This window comes from Adiantum capillus-veneris, chromosome 9 (genome assembly GCF_014529385.1).
Source record: "Adiantum capillus-veneris isolate H3 chromosome 9, ASM1452938v2, whole genome shotgun sequence".
NCBI lineage: Eukaryota > Viridiplantae > Streptophyta > Polypodiopsida > Polypodiales > Pteridaceae > Adiantum > Adiantum capillus-veneris.
This window is the reverse complement of record NC_140939.1, coordinates 123,186,936-123,212,556: the sequence shown is the minus strand read 5'-3', so window position 1 is coordinate 123,212,556 and position 25,621 is coordinate 123,186,936. Positions and strand designations below refer to the sequence as shown.

At 48.6% G+C, this 25,621-nt stretch overlaps 1 protein-coding gene across 3 annotated transcripts in view; it reads left to right on the top strand.

The window, feature by feature from the left end:
• Positions 1–1,114: 1,114 nt before the first annotated feature.
• Positions 1,115–25,621, top strand: part of LOC147451114 (uncharacterized) — a 52,026-nt gene continuing 27,519 nt past the window's right edge. The window contains exons 1-5 of one of the 3 annotated variants that reach the window (XM_086520082.1): positions 1,115–1,576; positions 1,676–3,607; positions 3,704–4,553; positions 4,635–4,819; positions 5,210–5,445. In XM_086520082.1, coding sequence (XP_086376208.1) covers positions 1,849–3,607; positions 3,704–4,553; positions 4,635–4,819; positions 5,210–5,445 — 3,030 coding nt within the window. In that variant the 5' untranslated portion in view covers positions 1,115–1,576; positions 1,676–1,848. Of the gene's footprint in view, positions 4,554–4,634; positions 4,820–5,209; positions 5,446–25,621 lie in introns of all 3 variants that reach the window. The other 2 variants (XM_086520080.1, XM_086520081.1) reach the window with 2 other exon arrangements.

Sequence of the window (25,621 nt, the reverse complement as noted above, 5' to 3'; positions counted from 1 at the left end):
TTGAAAATAAGAGAGTAGAGCAAATACATTGAATTGAATTGTGTTTCCATTGTTGAAACCGAATCTAAAACCCACTCTATCTTTTCACACCATGCTAACTTATTTGGTATGCATGATCAAGCTCGGTAGCATTGCTAGACAAAGATAGACCAAAAGGAGGACTCTCTCTCTCTCTCTCTCTCTCTCTCTCTCTCACAATAGAAGTAGAGCACTCCTACGTTTGTTGAGCAAGGGCTAGCACCTCATAAAAAATGTCGTGAAAAATAATGTCTATGAGAACCTCTCAAGCTTGGTATCAAAGAATAATTTGCGGCATTTTACATATATTCATGTTTATTAGAATCTATCAAGAGATCATGTCATGCATCACTTTTTGAAATGCGAGAGACTATACATGTAGAAAGAGCGTATTGATAGTGTTCCACTTGGAACAAAATATAGCCCTATGAGAATAGAGGTGATGTTTGTGGTATTTTACATATATTCGTGTTTGTTAGAATCTATCAAGAGATTGTGTCATGTATTACCTTTAGAAATGCGACATATTATACATGTAGAAAGAGACTTTTGAAAGTATGCCTAACCCAACTCTCCTCTATGGCTTCTATTAGAAAGCCAAAAGAACACAAAATGCACAAATGTGAAGTCCACTGCCTCATTTATGGACACAAGAAATCTTTTCGCTGTCCACCTTCATAGGTCTTTTTATTTCCTAAACTCACCATACACTTAAGAACTTAAGAGGCCTTTCGTACGTTTGTTGGCAATGTTGAGCTGACGACAACAATGACTTCGTAGGTGCATTCGCATGGAAGAGTGTCGGGGGTAGAGAGAGCAATTTTGTAACTCTGTCAATTTCCCCATTAACAAGGTTTGCTGAGCTCACGAAGGGTTAACCCCCCCTTGTGCGAAAAGCCTCTAAGATGTTTTGAAAAATTGAAAGGCTTTTTATGTTTCCGAGATCGGGGAGTTGGGGAGATTTAATTGAAGTTATTGAACGAATTTCACTCCTCGTTAGCCTAGTGTCCCGACTCGTAAGCCACATGGGACCTTCTCGTTGATGTAAAGCAGCGCAACTATTTAAAAAATGTAAAGGCAAGTAAGGAGGAATTTTCAAATTTACCTCCCTCAGGGCTCCAGCTTCCAAGCCGCGTAAGCCAGGTTGAACGTTTCTCTCCAACGAGAGCACAGCCCCCTTTCGCGGCAAAGCGATCCCCCTCTGAGCAGACATCAATCTGCAGAAAAGGTTCTATAGCCGCCATCGCTGGATCAAGGCTTCTTATATTTGAAGATAACCCGTAAATGTGAAGGGCGGGAGAATCAAAGACGACAAGGGCGGTAAAGTGAGCTATTTCCAAAGACGCAGAACAACGGGTCCCGTTGCTCTCAGTTTTTGCTCGTTCCCCTTTTACCCTTCCTTCTCAGCTTGAATTCCCAGGGATTTTCGCCATTGCCACGCCATCCTCCGCGTCTCCTTGGAGGTTGGGGTTTTCTGTTCTACTTGGTTAACCTCCTCTCAGCTCAAGACGTGCTCTCGTCTGCCTACCATGCGTTTAAGCTTCTCAATCTCCTCCAGGTATGCTCTACCCAACACATCTACGTTAAAGTGACGCTTGATTGTTTCAAATCTCATTGAAAATCTTGGGTCATTGGGGTAATTTCATGGCGATCACAGTGTGAGGGCATATGTGAGTTATGCTGCAAGCAAGATGAACAGTAAACTCTGATGGGTTTTGCAAAGCCTCAAAGGAAAATACACAGGCTATCAACAGGAAACCCTAGTCATTTGAAGTTACATATACGTTAGTGTAAAGTTATCTTTTTCCTGTTACCTTGAATTCTTTCGATATGGATTCGCCAGCTGGTCAACCCAGCTCTTCCCCCGTCTCAGTGCCATCTTCATCGAACCACACGACGGTCATTGCAGTGATCATCACAGTGATAGTAACCAGTCTTGTTATTGGGCTTGGCTGTTTCATTCACAGAAAACTGAAGCTCAAGATTAAGACAAAAAAAATGGCATCTCCTACAACTGCTAGCTATGGTAACCCACTTCTGGATACAAACATCCGCAGTCATTTCTGGAGGCATCCTGTTGGGACTGCAAGTTCTGCGAATGGAAGTTCTCTTACAAAGCAGAATGATTCTTCATTAGAGTCTGGTGTAAGCAAGCATGGTGGAGTTCTTGAGGCTAATAAGCATGCATTTGATTCAATGCCAAGCAAGGACACTCTTTTGACAATTTCGAAACTGAATTACAGTGCAGAAGAGGAGAAGTATGGTCCCCCATACAAGGACGCAGAGCACCTTAAATTGCAGGAGAGCCAGCTCGAGCTTGGAAGTTTGGACCGTCTCGGTCCTCTTGGATTTCGACATTCCTCAGTGTCCTCTTCTTTAGCAAAAGAAACGAGTAATGGAGTGCTTCAGAAGCCTGTGGTGGGCCTTCCAACCCACCTGACGCAGTTTGCACCCGTGGCACAGCTGCATTCATCTCATGGGTCTGAAGAGTCAGCAAGGTTTTCAGATTTATCATTTGATGAGAATATGAATTTCAGCTTTGAGAGCTTAGGGCCAGGCTTCTTGGAAGATCAGCTTTATGATATTGCATTAGAGCAGGGGAAGGGTGGCTTGCCTGACCATCATCTGGATATATCCGCAGAGGTTTATGGGACCGATCCCATGTCAGAACCGATTAGGCATAGCTTGGCTGAGCATCGGAAATCCATAAATAATGCCAAACTATTAGCAGAGACTTTTGGTCCACCAGCAGTCCCTATTGTGGTTTCCTCAGCAATGGTTGCTTCATCTTTACAACCTCCGCAAAAATCAAGTATTGCAGGTTCTACCGCCTTCAATTTTACCCCACAACCAGTGCCGCCGCTCCCTTTGCCACCTGCCCTTGTTTCAGCTGCCATTCTCAAGCAGAAAACTGCACCTCCAGCTCCTGACGTGCAACCATCGGTCCTGGTTAAATCTGCTGCTGCGGCATTTGTGAAGAAATCATCTGAAGTGGATATGGCAACACCTGCTCTCTCAGCACAAGACATTTTCTCCTCCGTGCCTGTTAAGTCTGTTGCGGCTGCTTTTGCAAATCAGGCTGCTCAATCAGAAATACCATCATCTTATTCTGCAACCGATATTCAGCCATGTGTGCCTGTCAAGATAGTTGTTTCTACCTTTGATAACATGCAGGCTACTGAAGAAGAAGCAACAGGGCTTTCTTCTCTGTCGTCTTCAAAGCAGATTGCATTCCCTAGTGAAACTTATGTTTCTGAGATGACCAAGTTCTATTCATCTCAAAAGCTTCCATCTTCGGTCTCTGTTTCGGGCATCGAGTCATCCCAAGCTGAGAATGTATTGCATGCTCCTTCCTCCACAGTACCAGGAAATCCTTGTGCACAACCTTCAGGTGTGCAACTTGTAGATAAGATGCAGTTTGGAGATAAGGCTCGGCCTAATGTATTTCCCCCTTCTGTCACTGGCCCTCCATGGAAAAATTCTAGTACATCCTATACAGATGATCCTGCTACATTCAATTCGAATGATCCTGGGGTATCTGAGGGTGTCATTATCCTGAATTCTCAGCCCGTTTCTGCTAATGTTCCAGGTGATATGTTTCCCCAGAAGTTTCCAAAGGAAAATGCTCATGGTGTACCTTATAATTCCACTAACTCTATGACATCTTATGAACAAAATTTTCCAGCTTCAGGGCAAGAAGCCACACCGATGTTTTCGCCATCAATAAGTCAGCCCAGTGTACTAGTTGGTCTGGCTCCACCTGCTCCACCGCTAACACCCCACGGTGCCTTGTCTTTACCTCTGTCTTCTTCAAACACTGGGAACAGTAGTCCTGCAGCTCTTTTATCAACAGCAAATGACCCTTTTTCAAACGCGAAAACTTCTGCGCCACCACCTCCACCACCACCACCACCCTCTTTGCCGAGTACCAAAGCTGCAACTCCGCCCCCGCCCCCACCCCCACCCCCACCACCTTCTTTGCCTAGTACAAAAGCTTCACCCCCTCCCCCACCGCCTCCTTTGCCTAGTTCAAAAGCTGCCACTCCTCCCCCACCACCACCACCTCCTTTGCCAAGTAACAAAACTGCAACTCCACCCCCTCCCCCTCCCCCACCTCTCCCTTCACTTAGTACAAAAGCTCCAAAACCCCCTCCTCCACCTCCTGTACCAAGTACAAAGGGCATTTCCAAGCCTGATCCATCTGCTGTGCCAGACACAAAGGGTCCTTCACCCCCACCTCCTCCCCCTTTACCTGCCACCAAGGGTTCTAGTGCGCCACCTCCACCTGCTTTACCTGGTGCAAAAGGTCCTCCTCCACCTCCTCTACCTAGTGGAAAGGGTCCTCCCCTTCCACCTGCTGCACCTGGTCCACCACCTCCGCCTGGCTCTGCTCCCCGAGCTCCTGTGCCATCAAAACCTCCTCAGCTAGATTCAGCTCAAAATCTTCAGAAGCTCAAGCCATTGCATTGGGATAAAGTTCGGGCAGATCCCTCACATTCGATGGTGTGGGACAGGCTGAGGACAGGATCTTTTGAGTGAGTGTATTAATGCTTTCTGACAATCTTAAAATGTTATTTTTGCGAGGTTGACATACTTAAAAACGAGGTATTTTGCAGGTTAAACGAGGATGAAATTGCAGCTCTTTTTGGTACAAAGCCTGTTCTAAACAAGGACGCTAGCAAGGCTCCAGCACCAGTGAAGAGAAAAGGGATCCTAGATTCAAAGAAAGCTCATAACATAGCAATTCAGTTACGAGCACTCAATATATCTACACAAGATATCCGTGATGCTCTGCTTGAAGGTACCTGAACTAAGGATAAAAACATTTGCATATGCTGTTATTATAGATGTGCACAAGGCAGTGATGTTTCAAAAGGTGAGAGCTCAGTTTGCACTTACAACTATCAGAGACAGCCTATTGCTGTTGCTAGAAAGATTTTAGACACATGCGTGTTCTCGTTTGATACAAATTTCACAATTGCCTTCCATTGCCAATCTGGCATGGTCAGGCTAGCAGGCTGCTTTTTTTTGTGAACCAGGGGTCACAAAAACACATATATGCAACTTGGGATATGCTTTTTGGCAATTTTTTTTCTTATAGCCTGTTTTCTTTACCTGCAGCAAGCTTTCCTGTTTGAGTTTTGATCAGTTTGTTTTCTACAATGTAAAACTAAGCAATACCACTGTGCAGGCAGTGGTATGAAAGCTGAGTTGTTAGAGGTGCTGGTGAAGATGACTCCGACTCAAGACGAGCAAAAAGCATTGTTGGATTTTTCTGGGGACAGATCAGAGCTTGGTCCTGCTGAGCGATTCTTGCAGTCTGTTCTTGAGATTCCAAATGCATTTCAACGCTTGCAAGCTATGCAGTTCAGATCCTGCTTCAAAGATGATTTATCAGCATTACAAGAATTATTAAAAGTTCTAGAGGTATTCACCAAACTCTTATGTCTCTTGTGGGTGAAGTCTGACATACCCACCTATGTGTGTGTGTGTGTGTGTGTGTGTGAGAAAGAAAGAAAGAAAGAAAGAAAGATTTTTAACGTCTATGTCAGGCCGAAATCGGCCTATGAGACAAATCAAATGTACATGGTGTGTATGTCATCCGTCTATCGGAAAGACAAATGAAACAAAACTGATACAAAACTGAACTGAATGTAGGTAGGTAGGGGAGTATCTGAGGAGGGATGGAGCTCTATCTCTAGGGGTATATGCATGTCTATATGCTCAAGGTAGTACAATCATGAGAATGAGAATGCATCAAGCTATCTAGCTCCATCCTGTACAAATGGGGGGATGTAAGATGTGGTACATGGGCGGGGCTGGTGCCAAGGCTACCCGGATGAAAGCTGTCGGGTCGGCCCTCATCTGAGCTACTCGCTCCTCAGTGGCACGGCGCTCCCGGGCTCGGATCTCCTCGATCTGTCGGTGGTGGGAGCTCGCGCCCCTGTAGCCTGTGACTCGTGGTCGTCGTCTAGCTCGGCTCACCTCCGCCTGTGGGAGTGTCACTCCCCTCTGAGTGTCTGGTGAGGGAGGGGCGGCAATCCTCTGAAAGAAGTCTGTGAGCTGCGACTGTCTCCCCTCTGTCTGTGTAGCTGTGCGTGGCTGTAGTAGTGTGTCCCGATGGCTCTGTATCTCTAGTAAGAAGCGTCCGAGCTGTCTCTGATCTCGAGAGTCCATGATCTCTCGGAGAGTGGGCTGTCCTCTGAATAAGGCCTCATACCTGCCTCTGATCTCAGTGTATGCTCTGCATCTACATACAAAGTGCTCCTCACTCTCCACCTCCTCTGTGCAGGCTCTGCAGACTCGCTCCTCCCTGGGAACACCAGTATGTCTCCCGATCTCAATCTCTAACCTGTGTGAAGCCACTCTCAGCTGACCAATCGCCACCCGTGAGCTATGTGGCATATATGTGTCCATATAGCGTGGTCTCTGTATGAACCCCCCAGACAGTATGGTGAGAAACTGGTCTCTGTAATCTGACATCCTCGTCCCCAAGCCAGGTGACTCCCAGACTCTCCTGGTGTATAGCTGCCACAGATCCTGTCTCAATACCAAGTTCCTCTCACTGCGAGAGAGGTGAACAGATGGTGAGTGGGGGTCGTACTGGAATGGTGGTAGGCTCTCCATGTCAAGACCGTGTCCCTCAAACCATGCTCTGACCTGTGAGTACCATGCTCTCTCATGCCCACTCTCCGATAGCTGTATAGCTGCCTCAAATGCTCTACGAGTAAGTCTGTTAGGAGGTAGCTCTCTCATCCTCTGGATGAAGCAGACTGTCTGGAATAGTGCCTCTACAGCCATAGGTGGTGTGGCGAGCTCGGCTCTAATAATGTCATGTGGCACTGTCTTCTTGCTACGGAGCAAGCGTGAGATCATACATACCTGTGGCCTCTCAAGCTGTGTCCACTGGTCAGCTGTCAATCCTGGTGCCCATATTGCCGCCGAGTACATCAGGGCCGGGGTGACTAAGGTGTCGAAAAGCCACCCCTTCGTGCGGGGCTCCTGAAAGTGTGCCTGGTGGCATCTCCGCTCTAGCATGGTCAGAGCTGCATATCCTCGGGTGAGCCTGTCAGCAGCAGCCTGCCTCATAGTGAAGGGTCCTGGTAGGCTGGTGAATGTGATGCCAAGGTAGACATAGGAGGTGACTACATCAACCTGTCCTCCTGCGCTCCTCACTGCACTGGATGTGTGAAAGATCATGACCTTGGTTTTGCCAAGGTTCACAGTCAACCCCCTGTGTGTGCTGAATTCGTCCAAGGCCTCAAGATGGCGTTGCAAGCCCTCGGGTGACTCTGAAATCAACACAATATCATCAGCATATAACATGATGTGGACCGGAGTACCTACCAAGTCGCTCCCCTCTCCCCTTGCTCGTAGTATGTAGTCGGAGATCTCGTCGATGTAGAGCCCAAAGAGTGTCGGGGAGAGTGGGCATCCTTGCTTAACACCAATGGTGCTAGCAATGGTCTCTGAAAAGCCGCCTGGGCAACGAACTCGACCCGTCACCCTCTCGTAGAGAGTATATATGGCCCAAATCATCTCTGTTGGTACCCCAATGCTGTGAAGGCGCTGGAAGAGTCTCTCGCGTGGGACTGTGTCAAAGGCCTTGCGGAAATCCACAAAGCAGCAGTAAAGCCTCTTCTTCCGCGCCTTTGCCCCATCAATGAGGCAACGCAGAACGAAGATGTGATCAGTGGTGGAGAAAGCTCGTCTGAAACCTGCCTGGCCTGGAGCTCGTAAACCCTCGGTCTCTGCGTAGCAGCTGAGCTGTGCCTCAAGTACTGCTCCATATAGCTTGGCCATCGTGGGGCCAATCATGATAGTCCTGTAGTTCCCTGGGTCCAGGGTGTCGCCAGATTTGTGGATAGGCACTATGGTGTGCTGTGTCCACTCCTCTGGGAAGCCCTCCCCTATAGCCCGGTTGAAGACATGTGCAATCAACGGGGCTATAGTGGAGGCCGCATAAATGATGTGCTCACTCTGTAATCCAGTATGGTCAGCTGATCGTCTGTGCTGCATGCGGCGTATGGCCCTCTCTACCATCTCTGCTGTAAAGAAGGAGGAGCACGTGGGGCGTGGCCCGTGTGGCTGTGGGATAGGAGGCTGCCCTGGCACCTCATAAAGGCGCTCTGCATAATCATGCCATATCTGTGGATCCTCAATAGCTGTAGTCGGACGTGGCTCGCGCAGGGTGCGCCAAGCCGTCGCGCTATCTATGCTCATGAATAGGCGGTATAGCTCAAGCTCCTGTGCCTCTTCGAATGCTCGCCGCTTTTGGCGTGTCAGCATCTTCATATGTCGTCTGGCCTCTCTCTCTGTGATCTCTCCTAAGGCTCGCCGTGCACGGAGGCGTCGGTATAACTCTCTGCACTCATCATCATACCAGCGGTTCTGAGGCATAGTCCCGGGGGGGGGGAGTGCGTCCTGTGTGAGTGGTGTGTGGAAAAGAGCTAATAGCTGAAGTGTGGAGAACGGAAGAGATATGTGATGTGAGAACTGAGAGTGGTGTGGATGGGTGGAGGAGGCATAGGCCATGCTCGACCTCGGCCGAGTAAAGAGAGGCTAGCTCATGTGTGAAATGGATGGTGGTGTGTGGAGTGTGTGCTGTGGAGCTGTGTGGGATGGTATCTCCGGTGATGGAGAAAGAGAGGTATGTGTGGTCGGCTCCGATGGGTATGGGTGGAATGGTGAAGGATGTGATAAGGTGTGTAGCCTCCCTGGGTCCCAGAATATAGTCGACTGTACTCCCCCTTCCCTCTGTAACTCCATGTGGCATACAAGTCAGGCCCCCTGAGGTGGGCCACTGGGCCATCCCGTTATAAATAACGAGACGGTGCTGGGAGCCAAGTCGAAGTAGGTGTCGTCCGTAGGCTGTGACTGGAGCTCTGTCTGCTGTATCTCTCATAGTAGCCTCCTCATCTAGAGTGTGTAGTGCCTCTGGGTCCTCGTGGTCATATGCCTCACACTGCTCACTGCGCGTACGAGCATTGAAGTCTCCCATAAGGAAGACTTCACCCAGTGTAGAGTACTCCATAATCTCCTCCGTGAGGCATGCGTACGGTGACTCCTGCTCAATAGGGGCGAATCTGGAGCCTGTGGGAGCAAAGTAGCAAAGGGCAATGTAGACGATCCTGTCTCGTGAGAGCTCGAGGCGAATCCACATGTATCGGGCCTGTGGGTCCCGGGAAACAATCTGTAGTCTGCTGTGAAGCCCCTGTCTAAAGAGTATGGCCACTCCTCCTGAACCGCGAGTGGTGTGCTGGCGCATACATCCCCGATGTAGAGACTCCCATTGGAATCCATGTATCCGTGGTAACCCTCTCTCTGGGCTCTCGTGTGTCTCTGTAAGTAGAATCATGTCTCGACCTCTCATCACCTCCTCAAGTCTCTCTGGGTGTGTCCATAGGTCTCCATTGCAATTCCAAACCGTGACATGAATCTCCTCGTGTGTCCCACAGGCCGTGAGTCCCTATGCGATGGTCTTGCCATCAATGATAACCCTACCATCTCGATATACTGCCTTCTTCCCTTCTTTGCGGGCTTGGTGGACTCTAGGCATGCACGCGCGGCGGTGATCTTGTTGCATCTTTGTGAGGTCATCATCAAGATAAATCGGGGGGCCTTCTAGCCCTCTCAAGATGACCCTCTTTCGGAGGAAAGAAGTTCGAGACTCCTCGGAGGCGAATTGGAGGATGAGAGCTCTCTTCTTTGGATCTTTGCCGGCTCTCCAAACTTTGGAGAAAGGGATCTCTTCTTCCTTGTATCCCACTTTCTTGCATAAGGCTTTCCCATCGCTCTCGGGTGTAGACCCTTCTTCTTCTTTGATGCCGGTCACTCGCACATTGAGACGGCGAGCTTGTCGCATCTTCTCCTCTTCGATGGTTGTGTGTACGATGAGTACCTCATCTTTTTGGGCTTCCTCTCTTGCTACCTTCTTGATGTTCTTTTTGACCACTTCGACCCATCCTTCTTTGGTGGCCTCTAATTTGTCCTCAATGCTTGCGGTGAGGGCTTTGGTGATCTCCTCCTTGAGGGCTTCCTTAGCCTCCCCTTTAATCTCTCCTTCCTCGGGGGTGAGGGATGTGAGGGAAGCATGAAGGAGATCGATTTGTGCCTTCATCTCTACTTGCTCTTTCCTCCATCTCTCCCTCTCCTTCTCGTTCTCCCGTTCCCTTCTCTTCTTCTCCTCTTTGAGATTTTGGATTTCCGCTCTCATGTCCTCCTTCTCTTTGTTCCATAGCTTGATGAAGTTGGCTTTCTCCTCCTTCCATATTTCTCTATCCATCCGCCATTCCTTCATGTCCTTCTCCAATTGTGCAAGCCTCTTATTCGTGAGCATGAAGGACGTTGTCTTCGTTGTCGGTGTCGGTGTCTTGATGATGGGGGAAGACATGGTTGTCTTCGTAGCTACCCTCTCTTCATATTGTGAAGAAGAGGGGAGAAGGGGAAGAGAACACTCGGCTTGTGTGTATGCAGGGGGCAGCGGGCAGGGGATGGGGATGGGGTGTGTGTGTTCAGTGGATGAGTTGGTTGTCTTGACGTGCAGGGAGCAGCGCACAGGGGGGGGGGGGGGGGGGGGGGGGGGGGGCAGCGCGCAGGAGGGAGCAGCACACAGGGGTGGGACAGCGCGCAGGGGAGGCAGCGCGCAGGAGGGAGCCACGCGCAGGGAGCAGCGCGCAGGGGAGGCAGCGCGCAGGGAGAGAGAGGGGAGGCGAGGGCTGGCAGTGCGCAGGGGAGAGGGCTGGCAGCGCGCAGAGAGAGAGAGAGAGAGAGAGAGAGAGAGAGAGAGAGAGAGAGAGAGAGAGAGAGAGAGAGAGAGAGAGAGAGAGAGAGAGAGAGAGAGAGAGAGGAGAGAGAGAGAGAGAGAGAGAAATGAAATGAAATGTTATATTAACGTCTTCAAAAGGCCATAATGACCTGTGAGACCCGAAAGTTACAAAGTGGTGGATCTGATACAAAGTCAGAGTAACAAAATAACCTAACAACAGTACAAAACAAAGATATATACTATGGGGTCCTAAGTTGATCGATGTGAACCAAGCAAAAGACTAAGCAAAAAATGGGCGGCTTGTTGGGATAGCTGAATCACAAGAGATCTAGCATCGGTCGTTGGCGAATCTCATCAATTTCCTCCATGGTTAGTAGTCTGACCGGGCGTCGTGCATGCCTGGCCAGCGTGCTCCGAATTTTCTGTCGTAGCCTCCGTCGATGCTGTGTAGTTCTTCGCAGTCGCGGGCGCCTGGATTTCCCCAGTTCAATCTCTCGGTCAATCAGTGTGCCTCTGGTATGAGACGAGGGGAAGCTCTGCTGTGGGAGTGGCTCTTGCGGCTGTCCCTTGTCCGCTCTGAAGAAGTCTGTGATCCGTCCTTGAGACTGGCTAGCCTCGCCATTCATCAGGCTATCTCTGTGTCTGCGCAGCTCGAGCAAGAACAAACCCAGACATCTCTGATCTTCGTATCCCATGACTCTTGAGAGTGGTCCAAAATCTTCTCTGAACAAGCAATGGAAGCGGCCTCGTATCTCGTAGTAGACGGGGTAGCAACATGTATAGTGTAGCTCTGTCTCAGGTTCCATGTTACACAAGGGGCATGTCTTGTCCTCTGCTGGTACTCCGCTATATCTCCCCGTCTCAATCAGCAACTGGTGAGAAGATGTGCGTAACTGGCCAATAACACATCGTATCCCATGAGACAAGTGGGTATCCATGTATCTGGGTCTCGCCACAAAACCATCTTCCGTAAGCTGAAGAAGGTGGTCTTTGTAAAAAGCCATCTTCGTGCCCAATTCCTGTGCTGGTTGTATCCATGTCCTTCTGGTGTCTAGCTGGGTCAGGTCTTGGCGTATGAGCTTGGTGATCTCTGACTGTGTAAGGGTGAGAGATGGTGCATCCAATGAGTAATGGAATGGTGGCAGCCGGTCTATGCTGAACCCATGTGCCTGAAACCATGATGTCATCTGCCCATACCAGCATGTTGTATCTCCTTGTATGGCTAACTGTCGAGAGGCTTCAAGTGCTATGCGAGCATATGTGTCTCTAGGAAGTGCCCATGTGCGGCTTATGAAGGAGACTGATCTGGTGAGCGCCTCCACCACAAGTGGGGGGGCCGCTAGCTCTGCTCGGATAATGGACCGTGGTACTGATGCCTTGGCTCTAATGAGCCGCGAGATCATAGAGACGAGAGGTTTCTCCATGTTCCCCCATCCGTCTGAGCGACGCGTCCTCCCGTGGTGATCCAGTGAAGGTCCCCATATCTCGGTTCCATAGAGCAATGCTGAAGCCACCAAGGTGTCAAAGAGCCAGAGCTTTAACCGGGGCTCCTGAAACTGAACCTGCGAACACATCCTCTCCAATCTACCCAATGCTGCGTGGGCTCTAGTAAGTCTGGTTTCTGCTGCTCTTCTGAGTGAGAAAGTGGGTCCGCTAAAAACCACTCCAAGGTAAGTGTAAGCGTTTGTGTACTCCACAGTCTCCTGGCCGTATGTGAGTGTAGGTGCTGACCTCCTGATCCACTGTGGGGTGGTATTAAACACCATAACCTTGGTTTTACCCAGGTTGACAGACAAACCACTTTCGTGGGCAAACGTATGCAGAGCATCCAATTGACGTTGCATTCCCTCTGGGGATTCGGAGATCAACACTATGTCATTAGCATATAACAAAAGTGGAATCCATGTCCCTGCCAACTGAGCACCTTTATCCCCATCGCTGTCAATGTAGTCAACAATCTCATCCACATACATACCGAAAAGAGTGGGAGAGAGCGGGCAGCCCTGCTTCACCCCAATAGTGGAGTGAACCGGTGTAGAAAGTCCCTCCGGGGTGCGTACATGCCCTACTACTGATCTGTACAATGCCATGATCCCCCAAATGAGTTCTGTGGGTACTCCCATTTCCTGTAATTTGTGCATCAGTCTAGCTCTGGGTACCGTGTCGAAAGCTTTGCGGAAGTCCACAGAGCTACAATAGATCCGTCTTCCATGAGATCTGCCTTCCTCGATGATGGCCCTGAGTGTTAGGATATGGTCAAGAGTAGAGAAGCCTCTCCTGAATCCTGCCTGTCAGTTGCACGTATTCCTTCCCTCTCTGCCCATCTACTCAGCTGTTGCTCAAGAATGGATGCATATAGCCGTGCCAGTGTGTGCCCAATCATAATAGTGCGATAATTCCCACGCTGCATGGGGTCTCTTGATTTGAAGATAGGTACGGTTGTAGATAGGCTCCAAGTGTCTGGTAGGCCCTCACACATGGCACGGTTAAACATAACTGCTAGAAGCTCTGCTAGTAGGTCTTTGGCATGCATGAAATGCTCAGCTACTAGGCCCTCATGATCTTATGCTCTCACAGTCTTCATCCTGTCAATGGCTTTCTTCACCATCTCAGCAGTGAAAAAGACACATGTATGTGGGCATGGGTTGGGGGGGTTGGGCAGGGGCGGCTGTCCAGGTACTGTGTACAGAGATGATGTGTACTGACTCCAGGTCTCTGTGGAGGAAATAGCAGGAGGGGGGGACTGCTCATGAAAGAGCCGCCACGCCTCACGCGAGTCTTGACTCAAGAATAGCTGATATAGATCCTGCTCGAGTCTAGCCAAAAAAGCCCTCTTCTTCCGCCGTACCAAGCGTCGGAAGTCCATCTGTGACTGTCTGTGAGTGACGTCCCCCAACAGCACCTCCCTTTGAAGTTCTGGCGGCACTCCTCATCGTACCAGTTGTTCTGAGGCATGCTCCCAAATCGGCGGCTCTGCTCAGGCTGGGTGTGTGGGTATGCTTTAGCTGCTGCCTCATGTAATGTCTGTGTCAGTATAGTAGTTAGCTCCTCCAGAGGTCGCCCCAGGTCCTCAGTGCATAGGCGTCTGTAGATTCCGTCCATGTATACAGAGTCTGTCTCCCTTGTGAATGTGTAGCGAGTAGGGACTTCTACTCGTGGCATTTGTGCTGCACTGAAATGGAAGGAGATGGTCATTGACACCAGAGCATGATCCACCGCCACCCCGACCGGTCTGGGCCCAACTGTGAGATCCTCGATACTAGAGATGAGATTCAGTTGTGCCATGACATAGTCCACCGTGCTGGCTCCATGTCTGTGTGGGAAGCATGTAAAGCCTCTCGCAGCAGCAGGAAATCTCTGCAGGCCATTCAAGATGGCTGACTATCACAATATAACACAGGCATCTCTTCTTTGATTCCCAAATCTGTTACTAGTCGATTAAGCCAAATTGATTCTTTGCATGCCTCTGATGCTGCAACATATTCAGCCTCTGTAGTAGACTGAGTAACACAATCTTGTAATCTAGAACGCCATGATACTGCTCCACTAGCCAATGTAAAGACATACCCTGACGTAGACCTTCGGTTGTCTAAGTCACCTGCATAATCTGAGTCTGTAAAACCCTTTACACTTAGCTCCTGACTCCCATAGCATATGCGCATACTCTTTGTAGCTTTCAGGTATCTCAATATTCCTTTCACTGCCTCCCAATGTTTCTTGCCTGGGTTTGACATGTATGGACTTACTACTCCCACTGCAAATGCAATGTCTAGGCGAGTAGCAATCATTGCATACATCAAACTACCCACTGCAGACGCATATGGAATCTTATCCATTTCAGCCTGTTCTTCCTCAGACACAGGACAATCTTGTTTGCTAAGTTTCACATATGGTGGCAATGGAACACTCAATGCCTTTCCCTTCTCCATATTGAAACGTTGCAAAACCTTGTCAATATACTCTGTTGGAGATAACCAAATCAACTTCTTTGATCTGTCTCTCTCAATGCGCATACCAAGTATATTACTTGCCTCACCCATGTCTTTCATGTCAAACGATTTTGCCATCTTTGACTTCAAAGCTGAAATTTCTTCCAAGTGCTTGCTAGCAATCAACATGTCATCCACATACAAAATAAGGATCAGCCAACTACCATCCTTAGCCTTCTTTGTATATAGACAGTGATCGAACTCACTACGTTTGTAGCCTTGAGAAAGCATAAACTTGTGGAATTTATGGTACCATGCCCTCGGTGATTGTTTTAAGCTATAAAGAGTCTTTAACAACTGGCATACCCAATCTTCCTTGCCTTTCTCAACAAACCCTTCTGGCTGCTGCATGTAAATTTCCACATCTAAATCACCATGCAAGAACGCTGTCTTGACATCCATTTGGTGCAACACCAAATCTAATATGGCAACCAATGCAAGAAAGCATCTCAATGTAGTCATCTTGACCACCCGAGAGAAGACTTCATCAAAGTCAATGCCTTGTTCTTGCTTAAAGCCCTTGGCAACAAGCCTTGCTTTGTACTTTGGCTGACTATCATGAGTGGTGATCTTATACCTGTAAACCCATTTACAAGGTAGAGCCTTTTTGCCCTATGGTAATTTAACTAGCTTCCATGTCTGGTTTTTATGCAGAGCTGTCATCTCTGACTGCATGGCCAATTGCCAATTCCCGGAGTCCTTCATTTGCACTGCTTCCTTGTAACATGAAGGCTCATTGCAATCAGTCAACATGACATAGTTCATAGATGGAACAAACCTATCAGGAGGTCGCGTGATACGTCCAGATCTACGCACAATAGGTGGCTCAGGCTCACCCACAGCATGTGGTTCCACTCTATCCTGTCCTTGCTCCTCTTGAGCCCTGACATTTTGTCTTGCACGTGCAGGTCCATCTTCTTGGAAGACAACTCTTCTAATCTCCTCAATCCTCTCTGGTTTAGAATGATATTTGGCTTCATTATAGTGAACATCGTTACTGCGGATAACCTTTCTGGATTCGGGATCCCAAAGCCTGTACCCCATTTCACCAGAATTACCATAGCCTAGAAAGATGCACTTTCTACTCTTTGGCTCAAGTTTGTTCCTAAATTCCTTTGCAACGTGAGTATATGCCTCACAACCAAAGACTCTGAGATGCTTGTATGAGGGCACCTTGCCTGACCATACCATCTCTGCCACTAAATCCTTCTGCAAAACCTTGCTAGGAGATCTATTTATAAGATGAACAACTGTTGATACAGCTTCAGTCCAAAACCCATTTGGCAGCTGTGCATTAGACAACATACTTCTGACCTTCTCTTGTATGGTCCTATTCATCCTCTCAGCAACACCATTTTGAGGAGGATTGTAAGGAGCAGTAAGTTCACGTTTTATACCTTTTGACTCACAAAAGTCCTGAAAGGCCTTTGAAACATACTCTCCACCATTGTCAGTGTGTAAGCATTTAAGCTTCTTGCCACTCTGATTCTCCACAAGTGTCACAAACGTTTTGAAAACACTAAACGCTTCATCCTTGTGCTTGAGAAAGTAAACCCATACTTTCCTCGAGTAATCATCTATAAATGTCATAAAGTAAGAAGCTCCCCCTAGAGATAGGTTAGGCATAGGTCCACACAAATCACTATGAACAAGTGCCAACTGTGTATCTCTTCTACTGCTTCTATGCTTATGTGGCTGCTGTGTTTGCTTACCATACAGACAATGTTCACAGAATTCAAAATCATTAAATGACAAGCCAGGCAAATAACCAGAACGAGACAAGATTTCCATTCCCTTCTTGGACATATGTCCTAACCGGCTATGCTACAAAGAAACGTTCGGCTGCTCGGTTACATTGATTACATTTTTAGAGACATTTGATACATAAATCATGTAAAGTCCTCCAGACTTTACTCCATGTGCTACTGTCATAGAACCCTTGGATATCTTCCACATGTTCTGTCCAAAAGTGGTGACGTAGCCAGCATCATCAAGTAAACCTGTGTTGATCAAGCTCTTTGTAATTGCGGGAACATGTCTCACATTCTTCAGCGTGAAAGAAGAGCCATTCTGAAACATCAATTGAACATCTCCAACACCTAAGATCTCACATGTCTGCCCATTGCCTAGCCGAACATGATCTTTAGTGGTCACATAAGAGGTAAACCACTCCTTGTTTGGAGACACATGAAGTGATGCCCCTGAGTCTATAATCCAGTCACTCAATGCATTTCCATCAGATGCTGTAAGAAGAGTTGAGTCCATTGTATTCTTCAAGAAGTAGATGTCTCCTGACACTAGACTGTCATCCTCTGCAACAGTGTTTGTCACATTTATTTCTTGAATCTTCACTGAGGACTTGTTCTTCTCACCATGGTCTTCAGCTTTCTCTTTGCCTTTTTTTGCTTTCCATTCTCTGCAGTCTCTTTTCATGTGACCCTTCTTGCCACAATGGTAGCATTCTATGTCACTCTTGCCTTTAGCACTGCGGGACTTGCTACGAGACTGATTACTCTTTCCACCTTTGTACTTTTCTTTGGTCCTTCTCCTGACAACTAAGGCTGTTCCTTTGCCTTTGTCCATTGTCTTTCTATTGGTTTCTTCAGTAAGCAGACTTCCTTCTACACCTGCTATGTTCAAACCATCTGGAGGTGCAGAATTACTCAAAGCTGTGCGAAAAGTGTCCCAACTTTCCGGCAATGTGATCAACAGGAACATAGCTCTAACAGGTTCATCAAACTTGACACCTTGAGCTGACAACTGACTATAGATTGTGTTGAATTTATTCAGATGATTGGACATAGGTGTCCCTTCTTTCATCTTCAAGTCAACAAGCTTCTTAAGCCAGTATACCTGTGAAGCAACACTCTGCTTCTCATAAAGATCACTCAGCTTTAACCATGCTTGATAAGCTGACATCTCGTCTGCTACATTGAAGTAAACGCTTTCTGCCAAAGTCAGCATAATGGTAGAAAGTGCCAATTCATCCATTTCGCTCCATTCATCTTCGTCCATATCTTCTGATTTTATCCCCTTGAGCTTTATAGGTTTTATCTGCTTCTTTTGTACCAACACGTGCCAAATCTGCTTCTTCCACAATGGGAAATTGGTTCCATCCAGTTTCTTGATATTGTAAAGAGCAGTGTCCTGTGATCTAGCCATAGCTACGCTTCACAATAGTTTACTTTCCTGGGAAAAATTAGGCAGAGTTTCCCTTGTAAACTGACCTCTGAACCAATATCAACCTGTCAAATGAACCAAGAAAGCTTCAGATTCTGCAGAAATTTCGGCAGAGTCTCCTTTGTAAAATGGCTCTGGTGTACTAAAAAACAGACCAAAAACAGCTCAAAAAACCACTATCTCTCTAACACTGTAAGCTGTGGGTAAACCTGTCCTGCACTTGTACTATCTCTCACTGTCCTGTCACTGTCCTGTAAGCATAGACTGCGACAATGCCTCAACGGCAGTAAACTAAATATGCAATCCCAACTGTCTAACTCACAGTCAATACATCCTAGCTGTCTATCTAAGGGTGCTCGAGGGATCGTTCCAAGACTTGTATCACCGAAAGGATCTCAACATTCGAGAATCCCCCAGCTCAATAAAACCTCACTCGACCCTCAACAAAGGCTGCAGTAAATCTGACAATACATCCACAAATTTCCCATTGTATGCTGTAACCGTTGCGGCGGTTGTTTGCTGCGTGACTCACAGCCAGCAAACCCTCAACAGACATACATCATCTCTGACAATACATCCCATGTGGAAGTACTTGCAATGTCAGGAAGAAATCTGGAATATCAAGCAGCAAACACAAGCTACCTGATGAACTAGTGGATGTCGCCTACAATCTGTGTGTAGATGCGCCCGTGTCGTATGTGACACGCCTCCAAGAACTGTGAGCCGTCCTTCGATGTGTAGACAGCCACAAATCAACACTCTAGGAGTGCCGATATCCTCAACACCTGCAGTCGTAGGCCGAAAACCTCAAATTTGCAGAGTCGGATCTGCACCCGTCAAGACCACGCAGTCGAAAATGGCCTGCGCAGAACTTTGTCGAAGCCGAACGGTGGCCACAGGAATTTGGGCCGTGTGTTCGCCTGTCGAATCTCACTCCAATCTGAGCAGGTGACTCTGGCTACCTGCAAATGCTACCCCAAGCCTCGATCTGAGCTCTGATACCAGTTGAAGGAGTACGAGCGGAAGTGCGACGCGAGAGATAGTGCGAGAAGAAGAGCACGACGATATGGTGAACTCGCTCTACTGTAATGTGTAGAGCATGGTGAGTTCTTATTAGGTTTTCACAAAAGAATATGTGTACATACCTGGCGGCCCGCCCACTTACCTGGGCGACCACATTGGGCTTTATACCCCAACACGAGAGGGTGAGATCGTCCCCAAGAAAGATGCCAGTCTCTTTAAGAGTTGGTCTTTTCTTCAAGAATGACTTCTTTGCTTCCATGGAGGGAAAACGGAGCTTTCTTTTGAGGTTTCTCCACTGCCTCCATTTTTCTTTATGTTGCCCACTCTCCATGCCCTTGTGTGTGTCGGCTCATGAATCCCCATCAAGGCTGTGAGTTCTTTTACTTCTTCGTCCACATTGCCTTTGTCTTTAAGACCGCAAATTCTCACATGTAAAGCGCGCACCCTTCTCCTCTGCTCCTCCTCTAGTGTCTGGTTAATGATGTTGTTGGGTGTGGACGTGGACGTTATCTCCTTGTCTTTTCCTTTCTTGGCCACCTTGATCCATTTCTCGGCTTCGTCTGCCTTCTGTTGGGTTTTGGTAAGAACATCCACCCAAGAATATCCATCCAAGAAGTCGTCATTTCTTTGTGCTGTTCTTCTCCCTCTTTGATGGCCCGTACTTGTTCCTTGATCGTGTTGATTTCTTCAATTACTGAGGGTTGCAGTTCGCCCTTTTCCAGCGTGTTTCTTGATCGGGCTTCGGCGAGTTCTTTCTTGAGTGACGTGATCTCTTCCTCTTGGGTCGTCACTCGGTCTTCCAGAGTGCTTATCTTGCTCTCTTGGATCAGCACACGTCCTTCGAGAATGTTTATTGTGCCTAGAGATTGCGGTTCATCTTGGTGATGGTCTCCGTCATTTCCTCTTTGCATTTTCGAATGGCATTCTCTAGGGGATCGGCTTTTTCGTTCGTTTTCCTCATGTTTGATCGCCGTCCGCAAGGGGGTTAGATGCGCGTGTGTACCCACTCTAGCAGCGGGCACGGCACTGGACGTACGTGTGCACCCATACTGGCGGCGATCGCGACGAGCGGCGGAGCGCGAGGCGGTGTGGCTTGGTGCCCTCAATATGTTCAGATGTGTGTGTGCGCGCGCCTCGAAAACAATAGTGAAGCAGAGAGAGGGGGGGGGGGGAGGGGGGTAGAAATGAAATGAAATGTTATACTAAAGTCCTCTAAAGGCCATAATGGGGGCGAGGGCGGAGGCAAAAAAAAAATAAAAAATAAAATAAATAAATTTGACGTCCTACGTGTAGAGGATGGACGTCCTACTCGTGAAAGAAAAAAGGGGGGGAAGGTGTGTGTGTGTGGGGGGGGGGGGGGGGGGGGAGACATGCTACGCGTAGAGGTTGGGAGGCTAGGGCAGGGTGCAGCGCGCGAGCAAGGCAGGGCGGCGGGGGTGCAGGACGACGGGCGCGCGGGGCAAAGGCGGGGGTGCAGGGCGGCAGGGCGCAAGCCAGGCAGTAGCACATCGTGGCAGCGACCAGTAGCGCGTGCGTGAGCAGCGAGCAGCACAGAGAGAGGCTCAACAGTGCGCGGGGCTGCAGGTGGGCACAACGGCGCGCGGGCAGGGGCAGGGGCAGAGAGAGAGAGAGAGAGAGAGAGAGAGAGAGAGAGAGAGAGAGAGAGAGAGAGAGAGAGAGAGAGAGAGAGAGAGAGAGAGAGAGAGAGAGAGAGATAGAGAGAGAGAAATGAAATGTTATATTAACGTCTTCAAAAGGCCATAATGACCTATGAGACCCGAAAGTTACAAAGTGGTGGATTTGATACCAAGTCAGAGTAACAAAATAACCTAACAACAATACAAAACAAAGATATATACTATGGGGTCCTAAGTTGATCGATGTGAACCAAGCAAAAGACCAAGCAAAAAATGGGCGGCTTGTTGGGATAGCTGAATCACAAGACATCTAGCATCGGTCGTTGGCGAATCTCATCAATTTCCTCCATGGTTAGTAGTCTGACCGGGCGTCGTGCATGCCTTGCTAGCGTGCTCCGAATTTTTTGTCGTAGCCTCCGTCGATGGTGTGTAGTTCTTCGCAGTCGCGGGCGCCTGGATTTCCCCAGTTCAATCGCTCGGTCAATCAGTGTGCCTCTGGTATGAGACGAGGGGGAGCTCTGCTGTGGGAGTGGCTCATGCGGCTGTCCCGTGTCTGCTCTGAAGAAGTCTGTGATCCGTCCTTGAGACTGGCTAGCCTCGCCATTCATCAGGCTATCTCTGTGTCTGCGCAGCTCGAGCAAGAACAAACCCAGACATCTCTGATCTTCGTATCCCATGACTCTTGAGAGTGGTCCAAAACCTTCTCTGAACAAGCAATGGAAGCGGCCTCGTATCTCGTAGTAGACGGGGCAGTGACATGTATAGTGTAGCTCTGTCTAAGGTTCCATGTTACACAAGGGGCATGTCTTGTCCTCTGTTGGTACTTCACTGTATCTCCCCGTCTCAATCCGCAACTGGTGAGAAGATGTGCGTAACTGGCCAATAGCACATCGTATCCCATGAGACAAGTGGGTATCCATGTATCTGGGTCTCGCCACAAAACCATCTTCCGTAAGCTGGAGAAGGTGGTCTTTGTAAAAAGCCATCTTCGTGCCCAATTCCTGTGCTGGTTGTATCCATGTCCTTCTGGTGTCTAGCTGGGTCAGGTCTTGGTGTATGAGCTTGGTGATCTCTGACTGTGTAAGGGTGAGAGATGGTGCATCCAATGAGTAATGGAATGGTGGCAGCCGGTCTATGCTGAACCCATGTGCCTGAAACCATGATTTCATCTGCCCATACCAGCATGTTGTATCTCCTTGTATGGCTAACTGTCGAGAGGCTTCAAGTGCTATGCGAGCATATCTGTCTCTAGGAAGTGCCCATTTGCGGTTTATGAAGGAGACTGATCTGGTGAGCGCCTCCACCACAAGTGGGGGGGCCACTAGCTCTGCTCGGATAATGGCCCGTGGTACTCATGCCTTGGCTCTAATGAGCCGGGAGATCATAGAGACGAGAGGTTTCTCCATGTTCCCCCATCCGTCTGAGCGACCCGTCCTCCTGTGGTGATCCAGTGAAGGTCCCCATATCTCGGTTCCATAGAGCAATGCTGAAGCCACCAAGGTGTCAAATAGCCAGAGCTTCGTCCGGGGCTTCTGAAACTGAACCTGCGAACACATCCTCTCCAATCTACCCAATGCTGCGTGGGCTCTAGTAAATCTGGTTTCTGCTGCTCTTCTGAGTGAGAAAGTAGGTCCGCTAAAAACCACTCCAAGGTAAGTGTAAGCGTTTGTGTACTCCACAGTCTCCTGGCTGTATGTGAGTGTAGGTGCTGACCTCCTGATCCACTGTGGGGTGGTATTAAACACCATAACCTTGGTTTTACCCAGGTTGACAGACAAACCACTTTCGTGGGCAAACGTATGCAGAGCATCCAATTGAGGTTGCATTCCTTCTGGGGATTCGGAGATCAACACTATGTCATCAGCATATAACAAAAGTGGAATCCATGTCCCTTCCAACTGAGCACCTTTATCCCCATCGCTGTCAATGTAGTCAGAAATCTCATCCACATACATACCGAAAAGAGTGGGAGAGAGCGGGCAGCCCTGCTTCACCCCAATAGTGGAGTGAACCGGTGTAGAAAGTCCCTCCGGGGTGCGTACATGCCCTACTACTGATCTGTACAATGCCATGATCCCCCAAATGAGTTATGTGGGTACTCCCATTTCCTATAATCTGCGCATCAGTCTAGCTCTGGGTACCGTGTCGAAAGCTTTGCGGAAGTCCACAAAGCTACAATAGATCCGTCTCCCATGAGATCTGCCTTCCTCGATGATGGCCCTGAGTGTTAGGATATGGTCAAGAGTAGAGAAGCCTCTCCTGAATCCTGCCTGTCAGTTGCACGTATTCCTTCCCTCTCTGCCCATCTACTCAGCTGTTGCTCAAGAATGGATGCATACGACCGTGCCAGTGTGTGCCCAATCATAATAGTGGGATAATTCCCAGGCTCCATGGGGTCTCCTGATTTGAAGATAGGTACGATTGTAGATAGGCTCCAAGTGTCTGGTAGGCCCTCACACATGGCACGGTTAAACATAACTGCTAGAAGCTCTGCTAGTAGGTCTTTGGCATGCATGAAATGCTCAGCTACTAGACCCTGATGATCATATGCATGAAATGCTCAGCTACTAGACCCGGATGATCATATGCTCTCCTAGTCTTCATCTTGTCAATGGCTTTCTTCACCATCTCAGCAGTGAAAAAGACACATGTATGTGGGCATGGGTCGGGGGGGTTGGGGAGGGGCGGCTGTCCAGGTACTGTCTACAGAGATGATGCGTACTGACCCCAGGTCTCTGTGGAGGAAATAGCAAGGGGGGGGACTGCTCATGAAAGAGCCGCCACGCCTCACGCGAGTCTTGACTCAAGAATAGTTGATATAGATCCTGCTCGAGTCTATCCAAAAAAGCCCTCTTCTTCCGCCCCACCAGGCGTCGGAAGTCCATCTGTGACTGTTTGTGAGTGACGTCCCCCAACAGCACCTCCCTCTGAAGTCTGGCTCTAGTCTGGCGGCACTCCTCATCGTACCAGCTGTTCTGAGGCATGCTCCCAAATCGGCGGCTCTGCTCAGGCTGGGTGTGTGGGTATGCTTCAGCTGCTGCCTCATGTAATGTCTGTGTTAGTATAGTAGTTAGCTCCTCCAGAGGTCGCCGCGGGTCCTTAGTGCATAGTCGTTTGTAGATTCCGTCCATGTATACAGAGTCCGTCTCCCTTGTGAATGTGTAGCGAGTAGTGACTGCTACTCGTGGTCTGTGTGCTGCACTGAAATGGAAGGAGATGGTCATTGACACCAGAGCATGATCCACCGCCACCCCGACTGGTCTGGGCCCAACTGTGAGATCCTCGATACTAGAGATGAGATTCGGTTGTGCCATGACATAGTCCACCGTGTTGGCTCCATGTTTGTGTGGGAAGCATGTAAAGCCTCTTGCAGCAGCAGGAAATCTCTGTAGGCCATTCAAGATGGCCAATCCATGTGCAGTGCCCATGTCTATCAGGTGTCGCCCATACTCAGTATATTCCATATCGTGTGATAGTCTGGAAAGGCCTGTCTCTGCCACATCTATCTCTATTAGCATCTCCTATGAAGTATCATAAAACACTGCCTGGTGATGGGCAGTCCTAGCATTGAAGTCCCTGAGGATGATAATGTCACCGTCCCTAGAGAACTCCCATATGTCATCATCGAAAATAGAGAAAGGGGACTGTCCTTTGGGTGGTACACTGATGTAGTCGGGGGAAAGTAACAAATAGCTAGATAGAGGTATCTGCCTGTCTCTGCTTTCAGTCTCACCCACATGTACCTAGCCTGCTCGTCCCTGCGGGCTATATGTATGAGTGGCTGCAGATCCTCTCTAAATAACACTGCCACTCCTCCCGAGCCTCGCCCTCTATGCTCTGAGCGTGTCTCCTGTCTGTAGGCTGTCTCACACCTATATCCACTGATGTGAGGCATGGATTGCCGAGGGGCCTGGTGTGTCTCAGAGTAGAAGATGATGTCTCTTCCAGTAAAGCTATCCTCAAAAGCACCCACATCAAGACGCATAGATCCATTGCAGTTCCAGGCAGCTACTCTGAGTGTGGTCCCATAAGTCTCGCATCGTCATGTGGAGCGTCGCTCAAGTATTACCACTTTTCCGTCTCGGTAAAAGCGATCTTACGTTTTCCCCTTGCCGCTCTAATCTCCGGCATTACTTGTTGCATATGAGCGATCTGCGAGAGGGTGAGATCGTCCCCAAGAAAGATGCCAGTCTCTGTAAGAGTTGGTCTTTTCTTCAAGAATGACTTCTTTGCTTCCATGGAGGGAAAACGGAGGATGAGTGCTCTTTCTTTTGAGGTTTCTCCATTGTCTGCATTTTTCTTTATGTTGCCCACTCTCCATGCCCTTGTGTGTGTCGGCTCATGAATCCCCATCAAGGCTGTAATTTCTTTTACTTCTTCGTCCACATTGCCTTTGTCTTTAAGACCGCAAATTCTCACATGTAAAGCGCGCACCCTTCTCCTGTGCTCCTCCTCTAGTGTCTGGTTAATGATGTTGTTGGGTGTGGACGTGGATGTTATCTCCTTGTCTTTTCCTTTCTTGGCCACCTTGATCCATTTCTCGGCTTCGTCTGCCTTCTGTTGGGTTTTGGTAAGAACATCCACCCAAGAAGTCGTCATTTCTTTGTGCTGTTCTTCTCCCTCTTTGATGGCCCGTACTTGTTCCTTGATCGTGTTGATTTCTTCAATTACTGAGGGTTGCAGTTCGCCCTTTTCCAGTGTGTTTCTTGATCGGGCTTTGGCGAGTTCTTTCTTGAGTGACGTGATCTCTTCCTCTTGGGTCGTCACTCGGTCTTCCAGCGTGCTTATCTTGCTCTCTTGGATCAGCACACGTCCTTCGAGAATGTTTATTGTGCCTAGAGATTGCGGTTCATCTTGGTGATGGTCTCTGTCATTTCCTCTTTGCATTTTCGAATGGCATCCTCTAGGGGGTCGGCTTTTTCGTTCGTTTTCCTCATGTTTGATCGCCGTCCGCAAGGGGGTTAGATGCGCGTGTACACCCACTCTAGCAGCGGACCCGGCACTGG